At 39.2% G+C, this 26,703-nt stretch overlaps 1 protein-coding gene across 1 annotated transcript in view; it reads left to right on the top strand.

Annotated features, from left to right (window-relative positions):
- Positions 1-268: 268 nt before the first annotated feature.
- LOC107045375 (transmembrane protein 132B) overlaps positions 269-26,703 on the top strand; it is a 44,036-nt gene continuing 17,601 nt past the window's right edge. Inside the window, exon 1 of the mRNA XM_015267656.1 lies at positions 269-973. Coding sequence (XP_015123142.1) covers positions 934-973 — 40 coding nt within the window. The 5' untranslated portion in view covers positions 269-933. The remainder of the gene's footprint in view (positions 974-26,703) is intronic.

The following is a 26,703-nucleotide window of genomic DNA, read 5'->3' as shown; positions in this document are numbered from 1 at the left end:
GGAGAAAGAACGAGATAGAGTCATACATCGAGGCCTGAAAATACGGGAAAACGCGGAGAGTTGAAGAAAGATAATGGCGGATGTGGGGCAGAACGGCGGAGAGAAGGGAAGAGAATCGAGGGAGAGAGAGAGAGAGAGTGAGTGAGGCATGAGCAAGAGAGAGAAATGATAAAGTGGAGGGAGAGATCGGCTACCTAACCGATCGTGGCGAGCGCGAGGCGCACGCAGGCTCACTTGGGAAGTTAGTAGTTCTCTCGGCGCCCGAATATAAAGCGCATCACAGTAAAAGCGCGTTCGTGCCTCCTCCGCGGGGAGTAGCACCGCGGCTACAGCCACAGCCCGACGCTGATATTATAAAACACGAGTGAATCGTGTTGTCGATGTGTAAATGCCCATTTGGAGATTACAATGAATAAATATGAATTTCAAGAGAAACTTGTCTTTTTAATGTTGATCCATCATAATTGATATTTAATTGTTGTTGAATTTGTTTGAAGCCACAAGCCGGGTGGCATGTACTCTGTCAAGCGTTTAGAGGACGAGTGCTGAGAGCCATGTGAATGAACCACGAGACGTGAGTGAGACGACAGTGACACGCGTGGTTGTCGTGGTTGTCGTCATTAAATAAAGAAAAAGAAAAACGTAGAAAAGGGGGAAGGGGGTGACGGTTCTTCAAGTGAGTGGATGAACGAGGGGAATAACAACTGGGAAGAGGGAGGATTGAAAAACCGAGTGAAATCCAGTGAAGTGCATCGTCGAAATTATCGCCCAGTTTTTTAGTTTTTTTTCTTTCTTGTTGTTGAGGGGAGTGAATGTCTCTCATTCCACATGTATCTGACAACGTTACGCACCATGTGCGTCGTCTGACGGAAACGTAGTGCTACGTCAACGTGGGTTTTTTCATTCATTTCTGAGGGGAATCGAGGTATCGCCATGGATTTTCCAATTTTTTTCCTGGTGATTGTCTGCGCGGGTAAGTGTCAATACAAAAGCAGCACGATAATATGAATTGACTTATTTTTTTGTAATGTCTGAATCGAGGCATCTGAGCATTTTTGAAATCCATTAAATCGGCGTTTTAACGCGTGAAATACGCCTGGAAAATTTATATTCCCCGGATCTCAGAGAGATAATGCGTGGGAGTTTAATGACACAATGAGACATACCCTCTCACCTTCCCAAAAACCCTCTGGTCGATACTCCAACGGGTTACATCCCGAATGCGACATACGTACGTACAATATCTTTATGCATTTGTGTGTGTACGCACGAAGGTCTTTCTTCACTTCTCCCTTCGAAGCCCATATCCCTGTGATGATACAATTAAAGGGCACACCGGGTTGAATAAAAAATTTCTCCCATTTCTCTCTGTTTGTCTTGCCGATAGTTTTTTTTTTAATTCGACGTGTACAACCGCCTGGCACGATTCTTCGTTACCGCCCTCATGTAATTACCGCTGGTCTTCTTCCATTAGATGAACGTCTTGCGGCGCTCAAACCCACACGAATGTGGACGGTTCCCTCTTCTCGTCTTGCGGCCGCTAGTACATCTCGTCTATTCTGCCCCTGGGCTCGTTTATTTCCACGCTGCAAGTATTTCCAAGTCTTGCATTCCAACCGACTTTCATATATATCAACATTTCAGGGTAACGAGAGTTTTTTGGGAGGGATTCTCGGGAGCATTAGAAGCCCTGAAGGAATTGAAAATGTTAATTGAAAGGAGAGAGGAAAAACGAACCCTTTAGGAATTCTTTGGCTTCTTTTCACGTCATTTGACGTAAAAAGTTTTTCGTCAAAAAGTTTTTTTATATTTGTCCAAGGACTGCATTGAAATGCCAAACCCCTAATCACAGACAACAATTCGATTCGTCCTGAAGGAATAATCCAGTGAACATACCTTATGCCAGCGATTCCGTTATATCGTTACGATTCATGGAGTTAAAATACCTCCCTACCTTCTTCTTAATCTTCACCCTGCCTTAGATACGCCTCACACAGGGCATTATCATGTATCATCTCTCCTCTCCTCAGCTCGTCCAGTCACGTACTTGTGTTATATGCCGTGGACTCTATATTGTTAACCTCATTTTCACTCTAGCCTCGTAATTTCGATAAATCGATTTGGCTCTCAATAATCGTTCTATTTTAATACCCCGAGCTTTTCCCGCATGTTTCGTTGGATATTTGATAGCATCCTATGGCGAATTGAGGCATTAAAAATAATATGAGACAATAAACCCGGTGAGTTTTTATCCCGGGCTGCAGGGGACGTGCATTAACGCGTTAATATTAAATTGTCATTTTGGCGACATTCCAGGGGATGTAATTAAAATTGCAATTATGAACCAACAAAAGCTTCATTTTATGGCTTTTCGCGTTCGGTGGGTTTCTTTATCGGTGTGAATTTCATGCGTGATCGCCATTAAACTCTTTTTGGGATTGAAATTGAACTAATTAATTCATTGGATAATTAAAATGACACTGAGAGATTTTTTTTACCAGAACGTTATTCACTGGTTCCAAGGAGAGAAATTACGCTGAATTTTAAATTTATTGAAAATGCGAGATCATCTGAATTTTCCGAACTGCAATCTGAGATTCCAGTAAAACTAAAACATGTTAAAAATTTCCAAGAGTATTTGAGCGTTATATCCAAGGGAAATCTTCTTTCGTCTCAGCGGCCAACTTTTTCAATTCAATTCAAGTTTTCTCACTTCACCTGAATACCCCCTAAAACATAGCCTCAACCCCCCAATTCCCCCATAATTCCCAGGACAAACAAAATATCTCGGCCCTCATCACGATTTTACGTAATCCCACGTCAATTGGTTCCAAGAAAAAGCGCCGGAAGCCCCCGTAAATTGAAGTATTAGCTTGTCAAGAGAATAAGGTCACATACAAGATCGATAATAAAGTAAGACGAGGACGCAGCGAGACTGTGAAAAGCCACAAAATGAGGGGAAAAAAATGGAGATAAAAACAGTGGCACTTAATCAACGTTTCCGTTTTGGACGATTGGGACTTGGGACGCTGAAGGCGCCAGGGCAAGGTGTGTGTGCCAACATTCTATATAAAACGTGACGCAGGGTTTGACCGGGATGCACGTACAATGCATTACACATATTCGCCAAGTGGAAGTGGGTTGATGTTGTTTAATGCGGTGGAGGTAGCACCGATACAAACCGGGGGGTCCTCTTCTGTCCAACGTAACCCAGTGATGCAGTTGATGCCTTCAATCTCGCCGTCACGTACAACACGTGGCGCCGCGGCTAATAACGAGATTCAGTGGTATGGCGACAGCATACCGCAGACACAAAACAAAGTAATGAGATAGGACAGAATAAAGGAGAAATGTGGCAATAAAAAGGGATCGGAGATGTTTCTTTTGTTTGGAGAAACAAGTTCTTGGTACCGCGCAGTAAGAACAAGTCACTTCTGCATGAGAAAAATCTCACCTAGACACTGTTCATTTGTAAGGAATAAACTCTTATGCTCTGAGAGAAATATCTGAAGTTCGGTTTACAATAAGAAAATAGTTGAGACAGTTTTGGTGAACGATACGATTTTTTTTTGTATGCGGCACATAACATTATAGTAACTTCACAAGAGTCATTTTTGCAAATCAAAATGCTAACTGCAACCAGTAATTACTCCTCCGGCCACAGTTACCGTAATCCATGAAAAATTGTTGAGGACTTTTTGACTATAATTCGATGGTGATGGAGTATAGTCAGAAGAATTATATTTTTCTCTCATTGTGCATTTCAATTGAATCAATTTTTTATTTCATTCTAATAGAGGATTCATTTGGAATTAATGATTTATTCATTCCATGGAATGAAAACATTACTGGAATGAATGTTTTATTTCTCTGGATGAATAATCAATACGATTTCATGAAAACATTGAAATTTCATCCATCGAATCGGTTTATTTCCCAGGAGTAAAACATAATTGTTGAGTGAATTTTCTTGAGAAATCAGCGGTGGCCTTCCTCGAGGCATCGAAGGCTGTATCAGAAGAGGGAAAAAATTGAGCCCCGCCTACTCTCACGTTTGCCTGTTGCAAAATTATGGCTTTCCTCAATACCCGAAAATACGGGATAAAACCGGGTCTTTGTGTCCCACTTTAATCGTCACACATTGCGACTCATTTCATCTTTGTTCATGTAGACAATTATCGTCGGAATGAAAATAGAAAATGAGTGAAATGATAAATCCACACTATAGTCAGTATTTAGTTATCTGTAGCGAAGAATCTCCTCCACAATTTGTGGAAAGTATTTTTATTGGATTTTCAGGGCTTGCGGCGAATGCCCGACGAAAAATAATAAAAATCCCCCAGAGAACAAAGTATTGAACGAGTTTTTCATACCAGGGGTAATATATTTGATATCTGGCAAAAATTCACCTCGAGGGCTCATGCTCTCCAGACTTTTTTTTCTTCACGTCAAAAACTTATATCTCCTCACCCATATTCTTCCCTCGTTTTTTCTTTCTCCCTACTTGGTGAAGGTAAGGGCAACTTTGCCCGGCTTTTTCCTCCTTATTTCTCTCGTATTTCTTGGTCTCTTTTTCTATCCGTCCATTCGAGCGCAGTAGTTTCTGGCGGATGTGATGATTTTAGAAAAATCCAGGGACTTCTATTCGTGACTGTCGATTCGGATCCTCAGTATCCGGAAGTTCCAACTATATTTCACAACTCTAACCCTCTGGAAAGATCGTTTATACACTGTGGGAAAACTTATTACTCACATAATTCATTGACGACAAGAGACTGACTTTTCGGAGAAAAAATAAATATTTATCTTGCCTACATAAAATAAATTTTATATTGTGCGCCGCATAGAGTTCTTCATATTCAATAGACTCAATTTTATGCAGCACTGATGGTCTTCCCCCCTCAAATCGATGGAAAACAGTATTGGCGACATAAGGGAAGCGTAACACCAACGCAGCATGTGGAGGGTGGTCTGTACATGCACAAAAGTGGGGTCCTTGTGTTTTGAGAAGCCACTCCAACAACGGATGGTTGGCCTTCCCTATCCATGATCGGAAGGTTGTCCGCTTCAATACATACGTGGATACAATACAATATACCTTATATACACATGCGGTTGTGCATCCACTAGGGCTTTAGCCGAGGTTTTCGCCACGCCCACTCACGACCCGCGGTCTCAGTGGCAAAGTCGGGTGAAACTTTGGGACCGTCTGGCTTTTATATTGTGGAAAAGTGCGTCCTTTTATCGACACATGATGAGGGGATATTCACTTTGTTGTTATATATATATATATATATATATATATATATATATATATATATATTCACCCTCATCTGCGCNCCCGGGCAATATTGCATGCGTGTATTGTATGAGATGTATTTCCCATCAAAATCGACTTCAAGGGTGTCTGTTTTCAATTTCAACTGCTTTTCTTTGTGCTTTAGAATGAATGAAAAAAAAGGATATTCACCATTTCGAGAGGGACATGACTAATGTCAGTAAATATTTGGTTGAGCGATGAGAGGAATTTATTTATTAGGAACAAATAATGAAGATGTGATGTGTTAGTCAATATTAAATTCATTAGTGTTGGGATTTGTTCGTTTTGAACAAATGTGGGTCAATTTTTTTATGATAATTGTTTACTCTTCTGTTTGGATTCTATTTGGATAGAAAACCCACTATTAATTGCTTTCAAATGTCAATCTGTTTTTTTCCTCAATATTGAGATTTTCTATTGGAGATCCGACGATCGTCTTATCCCATTTTCTTTCATCATTCAATGTTAAACTTAGAATACATCCAAATACATTAAGCTTTTTACGCTCTCTGGAAAAAGCCCACGTACCCCTTTGATCCCGGAAGCGAGCTGTTCAGTCGAAAGAAGTTGAGAAAAAAAATTGATTTATTCCCCGGCTTTATTTCTTCCTCTCTTTCTCTTTCCATTTTCATTCTCCAACCCGAGGTTTCCTCCAGTCGTGAGTATATGGAGTGCCTATGCAAACATTTCCACATAAATATTTTCTCGGTTCTCGTATATATATAATCCACCGGCCGAAAGACTGACGAAAGATTGGAAATGCGTGCCGTATGCCTATCGACAAATGGAATTGTGTTTCACTAAATGGTGTTGCACAATGCGTTCGTTGGTTGAGTCAGAGTGTGTTGGATTGATAAGGGAATGGTTAATCGGTGGATATAAGCTTGAATGTTTCAGAGATGTTGAAAACCCGGTGATAGGTTCTCTATTGTGGAATGTGTGAATGTTTGATACGTGAAGACACGATAAGTGCTTCAAGTAGTGAATGAACTGGATGCTCTTCATTTCCGGTCATTACTGATGCCTCATTTGTCTCAATGAGGGAAGATAATGAGCTAGAGATATAAAATAAAGCCACAACGTTTGGAACATATAAAAGGGGAATAAATAATCGAATTAAACATTCGTCAATAACTCGCGATTGCCGAATCGCATAATTCGATCCCCGAGATATTCACATTTTAATAAAGTTATTTTTTTTAAAAACAGGAAGAACTAAAATGCTCAAATAAAAAAATATCTGTATTGAATGGGAAAAACATGCCCTGCACTGAGAGAAAAATGTAATTCTTCTGACTATATTCCATCACCATCGAATTATAGTCAAAAAGTTCTCAACAATTATTCATGGGTTACGGTAACTATGGCCGGAGAAGTAATTATTACAATGGAATGTAGTCATTGCAATTACTTTATAGTTCTACTCACGACAGATTTGTCGTGGTTACTTTCGAACTTTGGTTAGTTTAACTGCATTTTGATTTGCAAAAATTACGCTTGTGAAGTTACTATAATGTTATGTGCCGCATACAAAAAAAAATCGTATCGTTCACCAAAATACCTCAACTATTTTCTTATTGTAAATCGAACTTCAGATTTTTCTCTCAGTGCGGGCTCTCGGAGGTCCATACCCCGGACCAACTGACCACATTTCCCCGTATTAACACATAGCCCCTAAACCGATAGCATGCCGGCAAACGGAAATGGCCCCTACAGAGGTGATTTCCCCAGCTTTCGAGACTTTAGCTGTTGCGGTGAAATGTGCCACATGTGTGGGTTTACGCGGCGTATCTGTCTTCTGGCCGGCGTCCCACAATCTCGTGGTACGGATCGAAAGGTCGGCGGGGCGATAAATTTTTTTCCACCCCTCTCCGCCCCCTGCACACTCGAATCGGAACCACACACAGCAAAACTCGGAAATGTTATGTATATATCTAACTTATGGGGATACAAACTCTCTGCATCGCCCGCATATTCGTGAAAGACTAACGAATTTATTGTTCAGTTAATTCTGTACGTCTGCCGCTTTGGATTCACGCTTATTGTGCCCATTCGACTTCAATTTATTGCTGTACAACCACTCAGGGGGGGTTTATAAAGTGAGACTCGGCGTTTTTTCTCGCTTGTTCCCCCGTGAAAAATGAAAGAATTCGTTTTTCTTTCGGCTTTTTATTTTTGACACGACAAAGGAAGAATATTATCTCGGTCGTTATTCTTTTTTCTCGTGAGGGAGATGCGCCTGTTAATCTTATCTTCATGAAGATTGTTGTGTCAATGATCTGGGATGCAGTAGGAGACCTACCTAACACATGGGACGAGTTGAGTTTAATCTACGGTGTTAGCCGCATGGGTCCTCAGGGTTTTACGAAGTTGTCAGGTTTGTACGTGTTAATTCAATCGAAGATCTTTATCTTGCGGAGAGAAATATTATTTTTTATGATAACCTAAACAAAGACCAGATCTGAATTTTAAATATCTAGTGGTGCTTCAATTCCAAAAGAACGAAAACATCCGAGGAATCCCTCTTGCTCTGGAATCTGCATAAAATGTTCCTTTGCTACATTTCCGGGAATTCATTTGCCACGAAAAAAATGCAAAGATTCTTCCGCCCATTTATGCTGTACTGCATTGTGCCGTGTAGCTTTGGAGTACTTTTATTCAAACTATGAATGAGGCAATTCTACAGTTTCAATCCCTTGATTCCAGTATTAAATGTTTCTTTTTTGAGTGTTTGCGTCCTCTTTTTGGTTCAATGGTTCTCCATTGCAAATTGAAAACGAAAATCTGCATTTTGGCGATTCTTCAGGCGAAATTTCCCGAGTTATTCAAACTATATTTTACACTGGCTGAATCGAATAAAAGTAATCACTCTTTCGAGTTGGAGATTCATTCGAGAAGTGTATGGAAATGTCATGAATGTTTTCGAACTCAATTCTTTATTGTAATGAGGGCGACCCTCGGTTGAAGGCGGAACTTTTCAAAACATCTGATTCACAGGGTTTGTCCGAGCACGTCTGTGTAAACAGATTGTTCAACTCTCGTTCTTTATAGTCTGGGTTACGTGAGAGAAACGGAATTCATGTTTATTTGAGTGATGTTCATTCAAATAATGGTAACGGTGGTATTGTCATTTTATTAAAGATGTCATCGCGTGAAAAAAACTTTTTGAAGCGAAAAGGAAGTTTTTCAATGAAAATAGTTTCGGTTGAAGGGTTACACTGAGAGAAAAATATGATTCTTCTGACTATATTCCATCACCATCGAACTATAGTGAAAAAGTACTCAACAATTTTGCATGGGTTACGGTAACTATGGCCGGAGAAGTGATTACTACAATAGAATGTAGTCATTGCAACTATTTTATAGTTCCACTCACAATAGATTTGTCGTGGTTACTTTTCAGTAGCGAAGCGGTAAACCGGGTTAAGCCGATTTTTACTATTGGCTAGTTTTTGACGAATATCTCGGAATCTAAAAGAGATAGAAAGATTTTTGTCATGACCTTTTTTGTAGAGCCAATAGAGCGTTATAAAAAAAGCCATGAGAACAATTTTGCTATCTCTCTTAGATTCCGAGATATTCAGCAAAAACTGGCTAATAGTCAAAATCGACCTAACTCGGTTTACCGCTTCACTACTGTTTTGAACTTTGGTTAGTTTAACTGCATTTTGATTTGCAAAAATTACGCTTGTGAAGTTACTATAATGTTATGTGCCGCATACAACAAAAAATCGTATCGTTCACCAAAACTGCCTCAACTATTTTCTTATTGTAAATCGTACACTGAGAAAAAAAATTTCTGATATCTGAAACATATTTTCTTGAGACAAGTAAATTTTCTTCAATTGCTTCATTCTCTCAGGCATCTCAACTCACATGACCCGAGAAAGGCCTCATGCTTTAAAATATTCTTGTACTCAAGTATGATTTTGTCGCAAATGAACTCACTTAAATCGCGTAGAAGAATCGTCAATCTTCTAGTCTTTATTGTTTTCATGATTTTTTCGTTATGCACTTCCAATATTGCAATATGTAAAATATTCATGACGTAACGCGGAACGATAGTGATGAATGAAAATTTATTCGAGTTCCGTGAAGTGCACACATTCTGAGATTTAAGCCATTGAAAATAATTTACTTCTCTCAAGAAAATATGTTTCAGATATTAGAAATTTTTTTTCTCAGTGTAGGGTGAGATGAATATTTATCACGGAAATGCAGTGATGAACAACAATTTCCGTAATTCTCCCGAGTCCATTGTGTAATCCATTGGATAAGCGCCACGGCGCGCCGATTTACCGAGTGAAGAAGGGCCGTTTGAGAGGAGAGACGTGAGCTACACCACGCGCACAGTGGGAAATGTACACGGGTAGAGTGAAAAATAAGATGAAAAAAGTAGCCAAGGGTCCGGGACGTGTCCGTCCGTGGGGGACCAGTACAGATGGTTTAGTTGGCATGCCAAGCGTAGCGCGAAAGAGGGATAGGAGCGCACACCCTTCTCTCCGGTTTCTTCCTTTGCCCTCTGCTCGTCTTGCATCGTCGAACTCGCTACGAGTGTACACATGCCCCTCTTCCACTTCTAGCTATCCCTTGAATTCGCTTGAGGGTTAAAACCACACACACCGAGGGGAATCGCTCATTCTGGATTGCAAACAGTCGTTCCAATGAAAGTGGAGTTGTCGCTTTAATGAAAATTAAACAAGCCGATGGAGGGGGGAGGGGGGCTGAGTCTATCTTATTTGTTGAATTTCATGTTTAGTGAGGAATATTTTTTCCATTCATCCATAATCATTGATCGATTAATTTTATATACTTGATTATGTATAAATTATAAATACTAAATTATAAATATAAAACTCATATGGAAAGAAATTATTGACCCAATAAATCCAGTGCAAATTGTTCAACAACTGTGATGTGTTACGATAAAATCAGTCATAATTTCAACGGCATTACCCACGTCAACCCATTGATTTTCGAATCAATTATGCAAATTCTGAGGCATTAAATATTATTCAAAATTCAAGTGAATATTGTGAGTAACTGTATCCAATTTTATCATCCGTCGGAGTGAGAATATTCAATCACTCGGATTTGATGAAAATTAATGTTTAGCAGGGAATATTGATCGATTAATTTTATAGAATTGGTTATATAATTTAATTGAAGGTAATTGGAGGTAGTTATTAGTTTTAAAAAATCATATTGGAGAGAATAGTTGACACACTAAATTAATTGCAAATAGTTTAACAACTGTGATTCCGTGTTGATTGATTTGTTATGATAAAATCAATCATAATCAATGGCATTACCCATTGATTTTCGAATCATGTATGCAAATTTTGATGCATGAAATATTATTCAAAAATCAAGTGAATCAAGTCAATTTTATCATCCATCGGAGTGAGAATATTCAATCATTCGAATGAAAACTTTTATCCCATAAGAATGTCGGAAACTGAATTTTCGCGTGAAAAATAGACAAAACTCGATTTTTTTGCGCGAATAACTTTTATTTAATTTTTGAAAAACACTAACACCATTCGATGCAACAAAATATTTTTTTATCAACGCCACCGCACGTATGAAAAAAAAATCATGGTAACTCGGTCCAGCTAACGATCTAAATTTGATTAGAGATTAGATTCTCGTCTATTCAAGACCCTATACCGTTTGAGGGATCATTGCTAACGAGCTTGGGATTAGACAACAGTCATGTTGATTCGAAATACATTGTTTACGGATAAAAAGTCATGTAGAAATGCTCGATTAGAGTTCATGCCAGAGCTGTCAGACAATATATAAGATTTTTGCACTATATTAAAATAAAACTATAAAAACATTCAGAAAGAAAGAAAAAAAACAGAAACATTTTTCTTTGTGCATGGAACACTTCAGATTGCACAGAAAAAACTAATTATAGCCTGTACCAACTGACCTTCCATTTCACGGTAATTCAGCCCTATTAAACCCATAGCACACCGATCAGGTCAGGTGATTTTATTCGTTATTAAAAAGAGAATAATTAAAATCACTTGAGTAGTCATCTGTGGATGCACACGAGTGCGCACGCGGTCTGCGCTAAATTATTATTGAAATTGAGTGAGCGAGACTAATCGTTCATGTCTGAACTCTCAAATAAGTGTGAAATTATTTCCCCTTTTTATTATTATTTTTTTCTTTTTACGAAAGTCAAATGAGCGGGGATAATTGAGGAGCCGCAAGTATTTTTTTTTCTCTTCAACGTCGGCCGGAGGACTTGTCTCATCAATTACGACGATGGGAGAGAGCAATCGCCGATGCGTTTGCCAAGTAACTAATTAATAAATTGATTGACTGATGAACAAATTGACTGATCTCAAGCTTATCGTTCTCCTCCCCTCGTTGGACACTTGTTTGTTAATTTTCTCTCTCATCTTTTCGGGAGATTAATTAATACAGGGAACGGAGCGATCCGCAATTTGTTTCTAGAATGTTGGAATCAATTCCGCAATCGAATCAGAGGATTTTATCTTCTACTTTCAATTGAATTCCAAAAACTAGTTTTCTCATTTTTTTTTTATAACGACTTGTCCGAGCAGGTTTTACTACCGGTGTTTTTTGTTTGTTTTGATCACTCGTGTAATCACTCGTGATTCAGTTTCTTATCGCAAATTGATAGATAACGTCTCACAAGGGGATTATATCAAGATAAAAAAGATGGGATAAAATAGATTTTCTTTTGTTTTGACGGCAATTCTGACGAAATCTTCTTCATTCTCAACTCGATTTTATCCCCGTCAAGCTGTCACTCCGGGAGACAACTAACCCCTCCCCTTACGATCCATAATCCCATTCTGTCAATGATTGAGGTTCGATTGACCCCAATTAGAAGATAGTGAACTGACTGGCGATCCATCACCCCTGGCCCGACTGTCATCAATGTTTCATATCACTTTCTTCCTTTGATTTGTAACCCTCCACCCATTCCTCCCCGCATTTCTTATTTCATATTCATCTCCAGACTAGTCGAGATAACATGTCCTGAATAATGAATTTGACCGTAAAGTCTTGACTTATTTATAACTCTCTCTCCTCGCTCCCATTCCTCTCGCGTTAGAATCGTTGAGGAGCGTGTGGCTATCCTCGATCGATCCGGCATGAAGCTCTCGCGTCCGTTCATCTTCCCTCGTTGTTCGGAAAATGTCAGGAATAACAAATTCGTATTTAGTGGCTTGAGAGTGGCTGAGTGAAATTCGCCGACTTTTTTTTCATTTTTAAAATGAGACGTGCCGCCAGATGATATTGACCCCCCCGGTGGGTTGGCGCAGTGGGTAAGTTCGCTGCCCATACAGTTAATTCGTCTACGAATTTTGAGAACGAGATTCCACTTTTTCTTTTTTTTTACTCAGAATGCTGATTGGGTTTTTTACATAAACTCTTTTTTTTACCAATTTCTATCACATCAAGAACATGTTAAGACCGCTTACTTTATTCAATCTCTTGGTCTACAATCACGATACCTGTCATACCACAACAATATTTATTTTGTGTTTACTTTTAGGCGTTTGAGACTCGTCTCCCAAGACATTTTCACCAGTATCAATTAATTGTTCGACCTAAGGATGGATTTTTTTTATATAAATTTCTTTGTATCCAACATAAGAACCTGTAAATAAGAGTAATAAACAAATTTTGTTACAAAAAAAAAAGTAAGTTCGTTGCCTCACGTGCGAAAGGTTCCGAGTTCAAAACCCGGCCGGGTACAATGGTGAGATCTAACCATTTAAAGTCTTGATCATCATCGCAGAATACCCTAACCGGGTCGAAGCGATGTAAAATAACGATAAAAAAAAGATGATATTGACGATTGAGTCCTCCATCCAACAACATTTTTCCTCCCTTAAAAAAGTTATTCGCTAATCCCTTTCCAAAAATCCCTGGCTGAAAAAAAAATCGTTTTTACCAGCATCGAAAGTTCGAAAAGTCCCTCGTAAAACTCAACCAACAGGTTTGAGTGAACAAGACCGCCGTAAAACTGAAAATTCCCAACTCACCCCGTTTTTCCGATGTACTTACACCGTACTTTTCTATCAGTCGAGAATTAACGGCCCAACTTTCAGCAGTTCCATCGTATTCCCAAGCATTATGATCTTCCATCTACAAACCCCGTCAATGTTTGAGTACAAATACCGGAAAACGCCAATGGAAGCAATTTCTTTTCATTACCATCTCGAATTCCTCTGTTTTTTCCACTCCTCTCTTAAACGTCATTTTATCCGATTGAACGCTTCCACGAACACCCCCCAACATTTCTCCTCGCGGGATCTCCAATTTTGTTTCACCCTCTGCAGAATGAAAGCAAGAAAAAAAAAGAATTCAAGCTACAGAGCTTCGGGAAAAAGAATCCCGTAGATAATAAAGCTCTTAAACGGAAGCGATTAACGAGTGCATTTGCACCCGCTGTGTACTCGGTTCACGGGGCTGCTAAACAACTTTGTTAGCAGAAGGGAGAGAGGTTTTAGATACTCTGGCGTTTGCAAACAGTGCAGAAACCCGGAAAAACGCTGAAGCGAGGATTTAAACAAAAAAAAATGAAAAACAGACTAAACGGAAATTCAAGCAAAAATGTAATGATAATGAGAGCGTGCAGCACTTGGAAAAGCTCAAGTGCGATATGATGTTTAACCGCAGTAGTTCTCTCTACATACGCCTATCTCATTCCGTATCATCCGAGTGGCTCCATGAACACAATTTTTCTATGCCATTTCCTCTCCCCCCTCCCTTCCTCTCACTCTCCCCAACATTTCTGTTTATTCGTTTGAGAATTTTTCCCTTTGATCTTCCTCGTATCCCACATTTTTTCGCTCTCCGTTATTACATCCCTTGAGCACGAATCCCATATAATACATGAGATGGATTGCGCTCGCGAGCTCCACCCCGCTCCACTCCCTGAAAATATAAAAATGATAAAAAGGAGAAATACATTTTAACCCGGGGAGGGCACATAAAAGACGTGAACCGGTGAAAAGAATATGGCTGTTGGCTCGTTGTGTGATATGTCGCATTCGTGAGCAAATGTAATGTCTGAATGGCATACTTTTGTTACGACAACAACGGTATCACGATGAAAAGTGGTGTTGACAGAATGGTCCGTGATAAAAATCAACGTGTTGGAGAGTTTGTAATAAAAAGAAACAGGGATTGTTGAGGGGGGGGGGGGCTGCAGCGAAAATTCTTATAGTTAGGTCGGGGCTCGAACAATACTAGTGAAGATTTTTGGCTGAAATTTCCCGGGCATTTCTTGGACATTTTTATTACTATTATTAATACCATTGCTAATGTATTTTTGTGTCATTGAAAATCTCCCGTGTATCTGCGCTAAAAGAGGGGGCCCAATACTGTCGATGAGTTTGACGTGAATAGAGAAAAATAGATTATTTAATCCCCCGAGACGTACCACGTCCTCGAATGAATGTACGTTATTTCGCTGAATAGAAATCTGTTTCCTCGAATATTAGCTTTTATGGACTCATTCCGCGTCTCAGCTCTCTCCCCCTTTCCACCCCAGAATTAATAAAAAATCAATTTCACTTGGAATAAGGAACACACCACCCCACCGCCCCTCAGGGTGATCTAGATCTGTCGAGTGGTATTTTCAGTCCAACTCTTCCGAAATTCCCTGTAAAGATGATGAAACGTCAATCATATCGTGAATTTGGAACCGATCCCTTGCCGGAATATAAAGCTCATATTTATGTATTTCGGAGTCTCTAGGGGATCTTTAAAAGACGCTGAAGTCAATCATCGTTAAAAAGTCGTCTCATGACTATTCCACGAAAATACCGCTAGTGAGTACCTCGTGAAAATCCAAGGGAGACGCAATTCTGCAAGTCTAATTGCAACCGAGGCACTTGGGCTCACTTGCCCATTCCATTTATCCTTTCACCCTATATACGTATACATTTGCTTATGGGAGAAAAGCTACTGAGGATGGAGCATTTTTAATTTCTCACCCTGACATAAATTCTATCTGACGAAGAGTTATATCTCGTTTCGCTTCCTGAATATATATATATTCCCTTTAGGTCTTTTTCCATGGATTCTTGTTGAGAAACACGGGTAATGTCGAGATAATTTACACATTCTGCGGGGATGGAGGAATATAAATTGGGGAGTGCAGCAATTATTGCATGAATTAGTGACTTTAAATGTCGTCAGAGGATATTTTATTGTAACAATAAAATCCCAAGGGTCTCAGCATTTTTTCTTCCCTTTTCCACTTTTCCTCTTCATTGCTTCCACTTCATGCGCTCGTTTACGAGATGTAAAAGCTTCTTAAAACATTTTACACTCAATAAATTAATTATTCTCCAAGGAAAACTGATTAGTCGAGAGTTTAAAGAACTTTTGTTTATCTGTAATTCTGCAATTTTTTTTAATAAAAAAAAAACCAATAATTCTGGAATATTAAGACTTGTTTTACTCCAAGTATGGGAGAATGTAAATGGGAAAGCCGAGCAATTATTGCATGAATTAGTGACTTTAAATGTCGTGACAGAATATTTTATTGTAACAATAAAATCCCAAGGACCTGAGCATTTTTTTCTTCCCTCTTCCACTTTTCCTCTTCATTGCTTTCATTTGATGCACTCCTTTACGAGATGCAAAAGCTTCTTAAAACATTTTACACTCAGTAAATTAATCATTCTTCAGGAAAAGCTAATTAGTCAAAGGATTTTAAAAAATTTTATTCCTCGAGATGATGAAACATTATTCAATACAATGAGCTTTTTGTTGAGATTACTTTTCCATCAATTCACGATGAATAATTATTCTTTCCCCCTCAGGGAATTGTATCTCGAGTGATGAAAACGTCAAGACCCCGAGACAATCTCAACATTTTGCTCCTAGAATGTGAATTGTCCCATTTTTTTCGACGAAAAAACCTATAACTCTGGTATATTAAGACTTATTCTACCTTTACCACTAAATCACGTCGATAAATCTCGAGGTAATGCCCATTTTTTGTAGATAATAGTATCATTTTTCCCGGCATTCACACTCTATCTCACACTTGCCATATTACTCTAATCACATCCAAAGTGTTGATGGTGCACACAATAATAATAATAATTATTATTATTATCGCGACTTGTTGAATAATGTCGAGCTATCCATGTGCTGCATGTAGCAGGAGAAAAAAAAATGCAGCATCTGCATTTCTGAAAGAATATTTCTGCAATCATAACGGAGGAATTTACATGCGGGAATTCCATCCCATAGAATGAAAAAAAAAAATCTGTGTCACGCTTGTCTAGCCGCACTTGGCCATTTCCCAGCCTCTTTCGCTCCCCGACACTGCACACCATGCGTTTTTATTTTTTCAATGCTTAATATTCCATAGTCTTTTCAGTCCAACCCTGCCCCCTTAGCTTGTTATTCTCCATTTTTCTCTCCTTTCCGCACATTCTCTTGACTCTTTTATTTCCCACCCACGTGCGCACTTTTGAAGCGTTTGTAGAGTAGCGCGCCGACCAACGGTGGCATTTGCTCTTCCCGTACCTCTCGGGCCTCTCGGGACACCTCCTTGTCGCTGATTGTGAGTGGCTCTTGGTCGTCGCCCCAGACTCCTTCAAACACTGGGTGTTGCTTTTACCCTGTACATTTATGCGTGTGTAGAATAAACGAGATATAGCAGTGGTGCCCTTTATGTAACAATCGTGCTCAACACTAGCCACTCAAAACACCTGTCCTTTCTGTTTTTATCGAGTTAAACCCGATATTTCGTATTCAGGAAAGATCGATCTCATTTATCCGCACTGATAGAACGGATTAGTTGTTGTTAACGAATGGATTTTGGTTGGAGGTTAGGGTCTATTCGGTCTCATCAAATGTTCATTCGTTAATAGTTAACGAATGTATATTTGAGGAGCCTTGTTTGACTTGACTTTCGCCATTCAAGTGAACCATTCGTTAACTATTAACGAATATTCATTTGGTCATATTCAACTCTACCATTCGTTAATAGTTAACGAATCTCGTTTGGAATAAATGAATCATTCTATCAGTGCGGGACTTAATTTATCGGTGATCCAAAATTATTAATGTCGGAGGGAAATCGAGTTGATGGGGGGTTTATTAAGAGTCTGGATTATAATTCTCAACTGCACTGGGAGAAAAATCTGAAGTTCGATTTACAATAAGAAAATAGTTGAGGCATTTTGGTGAACGATACGATTTGTTTTTGTATGCGGCACATAACATTATAGTAAATTCACAAGCGTAATTTTTGCAAATCAAAATGCAGTTAAACTAACCAAAGTTCAAAAGTAACCACGACAAATCTATCGTGAGAACTATAAAATAGTTGCAATGACTACATTCCATTGTAGTAATTACTTCTCCGGCCATAGTTACCGTAGCCCATGAAAAATTGTTGAGAACTTTTTGACTATAATTCGATGGTGACGGAATATAGTCAGAAGAATTATATTTTTCTCTCAGTGTGCGGAGGCAGGGAATTACTGACTTGAATGGAAGTCTTGAAGAAATTAATGAATAAAAAGTGGAAAATTGTTTGTGACACGTGGCTGTTACTGATACTGATAGATGAATTATGAAATAATATTATAAGATGTTGGTATTATTGTGGATGAAATCAAGATTATCGAATAAAATTCTTGGAAAAAAATATCTATTGAAGTATTTTCATTGAAGTTGGAAATGTTCACAACTTCACTATACATTTACATTTTCCATTGATTATTACATAAAGTTTGAGTAAGCAATGACAAAATCCTTTGAAATTTCAGTGATCAATTTTTTAACAGTGCAACAATGGTCTCACAAACAAAGCAAAATGTCGCCATCTGCCTCGTCGGATTTCCAGATACTCACAATACAACTCGTGAATTTCAATATGTCCGCCATTTTTCTCGCCCCGAAATCAATATCGTCCAAAATAAAATGTGCCAGATATCGAATGTAAAAATAGATATGCCGCTATGAAGCCGCGTATTATCCACCCACCATATCCATCATTTCGGTGGAGACCAACCGGGTTACAACCGGGTTACGACGTGCTGAATGCAAATATCCGAATAGGGTAGTACACATGATGACCTTTTTACCCTGCAACATCCACTCATGTATGTGGTTACACATATCCATCAAAATATGTGTTCCACTGTATTTCCTCAAAGGGAAATTCAATCTGGGGCAAAATGTTTACGCTCCACATACAAAATATCCCAACTGAGGCAACGTTTTTCCATTAAAATCATGTGAATCCAGCGAACAGGTGCATTCCCTCGCTCCTGAAGATTTTCAAATTCCAAAATAAGGAATTTCATTCGTTTGTTTGCATGGTACTTGCGGAAGAATCCATTGCTGTTGCTATCGGAATAGAATTCGGAGATATTTCTCAATTTCCGAGTTTCAAGAGAAGAATATTTCACTATTCGGGTCACAACATTCAAAATTCATTGACGAAATGTAAAATATCAAACAATTCTTCAATCAGAATGCATTTTCTTTCAGATTCAGCAAAAAGAAATGAAATTTAAAACTCTTTCACAAGCCCTTTCTGGGATTTGCATACCTAAATATATTTTTTCACTTTTTAAATTGTGGAATTTCACATTTCGAGATTCTCTGGGTTACATTCGGTTATTTCAATTCAAAGTACAACATAGCTATTAGCTGGCTTGACCCAAGGCACGTTCTATTTATATTTATGAGCCACTCTCATTCCGAGTCTTGGCCAATTTCTTGATTCAGCTAATTGGCGAATTCTGCTATCACGAGGCACTCAACAATTATGTCATCAATAATTAATAATGAAAACAGTGGTGGCTCATATCGGTTTTCAGAGAATAAAAAGTTTGCAATTTTCAAATTAAAAAAAAACGTTTTAAAATGAAAATATTTAAAATTGACTACCAGAAAACTTGAAAACTGTACCAGTAAATTGATGCCACCTGAATTATTAACTGACTATCAACTGGAATTAATAGAAATATCGATTAATTGTTCTTTCTGCTGAAGAAAAGTAATTATTTTTCTCAATACGACTAATTCCCACAATTACTATTGTGGACAAAATATCAATAAATCACCTAACAATGATGGACTTATCCCCCTAGTTCCATCAAATAATGGGTAAAACACAGTGAAAAGACACCATTATATTATGGAAAACGCTCGAGTTTCACGCCCGCGCATTCATATTGCCCACGTACCAACTTCACAAGATCGATGGAGCTTTTGTGTGTAATGTCTGCCGACTCGCAGATGCCGAGGGCTCGGGTTTGACGGGTTTTCCCCCCTATCAGGGTACGTTGAATGCAAATTACCAGGCATCAGTGTTCACATTACACATGCAAAATTACGAGTGAAGTCATCCTGAGGATGCTTCCCTAACATCTTGCAGAGGTGTTCCAAACTTATTGGAAACTCCCGTCCCGATGAATGAGTGAAGTTGCCGGTGGATACTTGAATTGGAGTAATGTTTAATGTATGATGAAAAGAACTTCTGTTCCGAGGCATTCATGGCCCCATTGGAGACGTCAAGTATAATGAGAACATCATATACATGCAAATAACGGTTACACTTTGAAAATTCATGCGTCCGACCTACATGGACATACGACTGCGGCGCCGGAATGTCATATTCATGAACTAAATATCGCTAGTGACTGATATAAACTCGGATCTGGATCGGAAATATAATTCATCGGAGCAGGTCTTCGATGTCTAGAATGATGGATTATCATCATGTGGAATTCAACGGATTGGAGCAGACATACACGATATACATGTCATCAATGGCATATACACGATTGTCATTGTTTAAAATAGAACATCATAAGAAGTTCTCAAGAAGCAGACCTACTTTCGTGAAGGTGATGTGATGAAAAACAGTCGATACAATCTTTCACAATCTTTGACGTAACTCCAATCTAATCTAATGAGAATATGCCTTAGATACCGGTAATGAGCGATTTCGATCATCTGGAGTTGAACAAATTCATCAATCAAAAGTCTTGGATGATTGCTTCATATTCATTCAAGTATCGCTATCTCTTCGTCATCACATTGTCTGAAATAGAACATCACAACTGCAATCTTGTATTTCGCGGGAAGCATTGCTCTTGATATCCTTCAAAACTGCTTTCACGAAAGGGAAATGAAGAAAAAGAGTGAATGTAATGTTCTACGCATGACGTAATTTGCGTTTGCATTTGCAAGATGAATATAATCCATTGAGATGTTTGATTGTAAGATATTCATAATGACTGATATTATTTTTATTTATTTTGCCACATGTATACTCTCTCGGGTCTTTACATTTTGTTCCCATCCCTTAAATACTAAGAACCCTGTAGTGACTGATATTATTATTTCATATCAATATTCACTATTTATTATAAAAACACACTGTGAAAAAAAATTTCTAATATCTGAAACATATTTTCTTGAGAGAAGTAAATTATTTTCAATGGCTTAAATCTCAGAATGTGTGCACTTCACGGAACTCGAATAAATTTTCATTCATCACTATCGTTCCGCGTTACATCATGAATATTTTACATATCGCAATATTGGAAGTGCATAACGAAAAAATGATGAAAACAATAAAGACTAAAAGATTGACGATTCTTCTACGCGATTCAAGTGAGTTCATTTGCGACAAAATCATACTTGAGTACAAGAATATTTTAAAGCATGAGGCCTTTCTCGGGTCATGTGAGTTGAGATGCCTGAGAGAATTAAGCAATTGAAGAAAATTTACTTGTCTCAAGAAAATATGTTTCAGTTATTAGAAATTTTTTTTCTCAGTGCAGGGCATCACCATTGCTCTTCATTTAGTTCGGAAATAAAAAACAAAAAAAGCACACAGAGAACAATTCTTCATGCCTTGTTTCACACCCATGTACCATCACGCCCTCCAATTCTTAACCCCTCAACAAACAAAAAAAAACCCGTAAAATGGATTCTGCCGAGGAGTTGTACAGAGCCGAGCAGATAAACATTCCCGTGACATTCCCTGACATTCTAAAATTATACGTAAAATCCGCCATTCGTACCCAGCCCTACGATCTCCTAACCTGGACGTCAGCTTATTTTCGTGCCCTCGCCAATGAGGAGCTGCCTCCAGTCAAGGTAGACCCCTCAGCACAACCCTAAAATTTCATTTCCAGAATACATGCCAATTGGCCTTTTTGCCAGAGAAATTATGGTAATTTTCGTTTACATCCCAATCTCGATTTTTTTTTTCCTTTTTCTTTCACGTTATGGAGGAACGCTTCGACCATCCGCCTTTCACCCATCCAACGGGCCTCACTCCGAGCTACCTGAGAATCCTGTTCAATCAATTTGGCCGGCCGTCCTACGGCAGCTGTGTAGCCTTGAAGACCCTTTTCCAGCGGTGGCAAGGCATGGCTCTCACCGACTTACTCCTTTATCGAATTCTCAAGATCGGTCATATTTTGCACCAAGAGATTGAACTGTACCGGTTTCTCGCTGTTGCGTGCGGCCTTCTGGGCAATGTAAGATGATTTATTTGAAATGTGAATATTGCTCAATGGAAACATGGTTTTTTTAATGGGTATATAATTGGTTATCTAGTTTTAAACACTAAACCATCATTTTTGTATTCGAAATTTCCAAAGAAAATGGGATATTCTCAATGTCAAAATTTCAACGCCCCCGTAGAATCTCCTCGACACAATGATCCACATCTGTGAGTTGCTGACGTCTGAGCCAACAGGCGGTTCCGCCATGATACCACTTGGAACCCTGGTTAATCTCTACGGATACCTGGCTAGCCTCGATGGCAGCGGCCAAACCCCACCGGAGACTCCTGAAATAGCCAGTGGTGAGGTAGCGACAGATTCACCCCCATCCAGAGATATCCTCTTTCCGAGAACAATCTCCCGAGACTCGGGATCAATTTGCACGTGTGAGGTATCAACAAAGAGGTTGAAAAATTGCTCCTCTGTGAGTATATGGATTTTGTAATCGCTCTGGGAGTTTCAGTTCTCCTCTCTCTTTCTCTCTCTCTACCTTTCTTCCCTCATCACGATTTTATAGGATGAAAGTTGCTCGGAGGTAGGTGGGCACAGCAAAGTGACCCACGGCTCGGGAAGCATAAAGACGTTGGATGATGATAGAGGTCTTGAGGATTGTGCTCACTCGGGCGGGGAAACTGACGAGATGTCGACGGAAGTGTTGGAAAATGATGACAGGAGCATTCTCGATGGGGAGGTTGTAAAGCTTCAAGAGGATATCCAACGTCTTCCTCTTGACGATTACAATGGCTCTGTACATTCGACATGTAAAAGCAGTCTTGAGGAAGGGACTGACGGTGAACCGGAGGAACAATTATCGGGGGATGATTATGGAGGAGAATTTTATGGGGAATATTCACACGAGGTTAGAAGTAGCCCGAGTCGAATAATTGGACCTGACAAATTCTACTTAGGTCTCTCCGTTCAGAACTGGATAGGTCTTGGGAAGCCTCTTCCCAAGTGCTTCCGAGACCTTTCTACCTCTGGTTATGTCCCACTTCAGCACTTGTTAGGTGTAAGCAGGACTTGCATTCAGACTTTCCAAATCCTTGCCGGTCCCCGTAATTCTATGGGCCTATATTAAATCTGCGTTCATATCCCTATTTACTCATGCGTTATTGAAATAAAAAATGCAATTATTGTTTTTTTTTTAATCTCGAAAATCGACATTTCACGGGAGGGTGGAGGGGAGATGCATGTATGCGGAGGCTTGACATTTTTATCCAACAAGCGGAGAAGGTTGCAGAATCTATTCTAGCCACTCTTGCCCCTCCTCTTGCATGCATTGTTCAAATAAAAAAAGAAAGTGTTAACAAATCTGACCCTTGTTCCAAGTAAAAACCGAAAATCTGACCCTGTGGCCGCCGGTGAAAAATTTTTTTTTTCAGTTTTCACTTTTTCCACATACTTTTGAGAGTTCTGAATAGTCCGTCGCTTAAATAGTTGGAATCAACGTTCACCCGGCTAAAAAATTCGATTTTGCCGAAAGTCGACTTTCTCCCGAGAAAATTTAAGTGACGGTATCGTCATTTTTCACAGGAGATTCAGTTAAAAATGACGGAACGCTCTGGAAAAATTCCCTGCCAGTTCCGTAAAATTTCCTACAACCACACTGATAGAATGATTCATTTATTCCAAACGAAATTCGTTAATAGTTAACGAATCTCGTTTGGAATAAATGAATCATTCTATCAGTGCAAAATCCATTCGTTAACAATAACTAATCCATTCTATCAGTGCATATTTCGCTCCGGAATTACGGAAAAGATACGTAATTTTTGTTGAATATTTCTCTCCGTGCATGCCATTTCCGTTGCTTTGACATCAAAACCTTGAGCAAAAGACTATCTTAAGCTTGAGATATTTTTATATTCACCTTTAAATTCCTCCCATAATCGATTTTTACGGNTGAACATTTGGTGGGACCGAACAGACTCTAACCTCCAACCACACTGATAGAACGGATTAGTTATTGTTAACGAATGGATTTTGGTTGGAGGTTAGGGTCTATTCGGTCCCACCAAATGTTCATTGTTTGACTTGACTTTCGCCATTCAAGTGAACCATTCGTTAACTATTAACGAATCTCGTTTGGAATAAATGAATCATTCTATCAGTGCAAAATCCATTCGTTAACAATAACTAATCCGTTCTATCAGTGTGGTTGGAGGTTAGAGTCTGTTCGGTCCCACCAAATGTTCATTGTTTGACTTGACTTTCGCCATTCAAGTGAACCATTCGTTAACTATTAACGAATCTCGTTTGGAATAAATGAATCATTCTATCAGTGCAAAATCCATTCGTTAACAATAACTAATCCATTCTATCAGTGCATATTTCGCTCCGGAATTACGGAAAAGATACGTAATTTTTGTTGAATATTTCTCTCCGTGCATGCCATTTCCGTTGCTTTGACATCAAAACCTTGAGCAAAAGACTATCTTAAGCTTGAGATATTTTTATATTCACCTTTAAATTCCTCCCATAATCGATTTTTACGGTTATTCTATAAAATCGGATATCCTCGAAAGAGAAATGTCAGCGAAAACCTCCATAAATCCCCGGAAAATAGATATTTCGTCGATTTAACGAGCGTGGCCCTGGTTTGCCCCCTCGACAAAAAGCGAACGGATTCCATCGGATGGCCTAGCCATTCCTGTATAAAATAGCTATACGAGCAAAACCGAGTTGTTTTCGTTTGCGCTTCACCATGAGCTTTATGGCTCACCCATTAATTCCAACACGGGGATACCTCTGCCGTCTGTGTGTCTTTCTTGTTCTCTTCTGTTTTACTTTACGTTGGGGGCAATTATCGGAACTCTGGATGTATGAAGGGGAGAAACTATTAACGGTTAGGGTCGTTTCCTCATACTAACTGGGAAACTGGCAATCATCGACTGGCTCTCGTTCCACTCCTTCTCATCCTCTTTCCATACACCAAAAAACCGAATTTCCGAAGTTTACTATTGCCAATTTCATACATATATATGTATAGCGGAGAGGGAAAATCGATTGAGACGGTTTTATGGTATTATCAGATCTTGGGAAATGAAATTTTGAATGCAAATTTCGCTACATTGTTGATAGAAAAAGAAAATTGTAAAGACAGTTTTTTCAATTACACTGAATTTTAAATTGAAAAATTTGTTTACCTGAATTGACCTGAAATTTTAGCCAAATTTTTTTTATTCTCATCGAAAATTGACTTGAATTTTCCGAATGAAAAATTAGGAAACAAAACTCATCTAAGAACATGTTCTTCACTAGACTGAGGAGAGCATGTCTGCAAAAAGCCTAGTAGTCACCGGAGTAAACGAGCCCTCAACAAATGAACACCTGCAAAGACTAGAGAAATCCAGAAGTAATTCGGCTCCCGAGAACATTGTAGGGATCTGCGAGTGTCTGCGAGCAAGTTCCGGGGAATCATCGGAAGAGGATGAGAACTTTGTCAGGACATTGACTCGCAGAATCGAAGAGAGATATTCCCCCCCGTATGTCAATTACTACGTGCCTGGGATTGGTGCTGTCGTCAGTGTCGAACGTGTCAATGCCGTTCAGGTCTGGCTGATGGACTGCTCACGGCGACAACAAGGATGGGTTGGACCGCGTAATTTGAGGCATTTTATGTGTCCGAGGTTGTTTGATGAGTGCGATGGAAGTGGGAATTGCGACGATTGCGAATGCGATCAATAATCCCTGATGATTCATCATCAATTATTAAATCAGTGGCTCAATCACTTGCGTGGATTACCCGATAAAGATGGCCATAAATCCTCGAAAGACATGTTATAATATTAACAAATGGAGCGTTAAATTATCATACCTCCAATTAATAAATTATGAGCGAAAAAATTCTCTGCTGACACGATTTCCCCGGGAATGTTTATGTTGTTTTTACGACGCAATAATATTCCCGGCAAAATCGTCGGGCAGTGAAATTGTCATGAGATATTGAACCTCGTATCGTCCATTTATTCTTCGCACAACAACGGAGGATCGAAAACTGGTGAAAAAGAAGAAAAAAATTGCGAAGCAAATAACAGAGGACAGAAAACGGCGAATAAAAGTCGCGTCAGCTCGACGCCTCGGGGCTGTATTTTTGCCCGAGCCGGACAATCGATATAGGCGTTTCGGTACCGCGGGCATGAGAGCAAAGAGTGACGTGGGGAAAAGGGGAGAGGTCTAGGCTAGACCTCAACGAGCGTCCGGGGTACAACTCACGGGGATTACCTTATTAGCGTGCCACACCGTTTGGATCGATAGAACCTCGCGGGAGAACGTGCCACAAGTGAAAAAATGTTGTTTCGGTAGACGTTAATTATCCGGGGAAAGTTATTATTTCAGAATGTAAAGAAAGCAGGGAAACTTCATGCCGCAGATCTCGTGATGTATTTTTAATAATTTTTCATTGAAATTTTAACAATTGTACAAAAATTTATGGAAAAGAAGACATTCCGTCATTTCCTCATTAATTTAGGTTTATAATTGCTTCAAAATCATTATCGGATTTATGATAATGTCTATCTATTATCCATTGCGGCGGCAAGGGGGATGTAATGTCAATCAAATCGACAAAAGGAATTATTCCTCATTCACTCTTTTCTCATTGAGTTAATTCTTCCCTCAGTGGTGGCACCTTTAGCCCCATTCGACCTTTTTCTTTACCTCTTAGCGATCTTCTCTCCGCCTGCGCCAATAAATCGAACGGCGCTCTCGCGCCTCGCCCCGCTCCTTGAGTCTGTAGTGCATACGACACACAAAGGGTCCAAAGGGATTGAAAAGAAACCCGACGGAGTCGCCCTTCATTCCTCCCCGCCTGTAAATCAATAG

Source organism: Diachasma alloeum, unplaced genomic scaffold (genome assembly GCF_001412515.2).
Source record: "Diachasma alloeum isolate Michigan unplaced genomic scaffold, Dall2.0 Dall_scaffold_00180, whole genome shotgun sequence".
Lineage (NCBI taxonomy): Eukaryota > Metazoa > Arthropoda > Insecta > Hymenoptera > Braconidae > Diachasma > Diachasma alloeum.
Note: the sequence above shows the minus strand (reverse complement) of the source record. Positions and strands in the feature narration are given on the sequence as shown.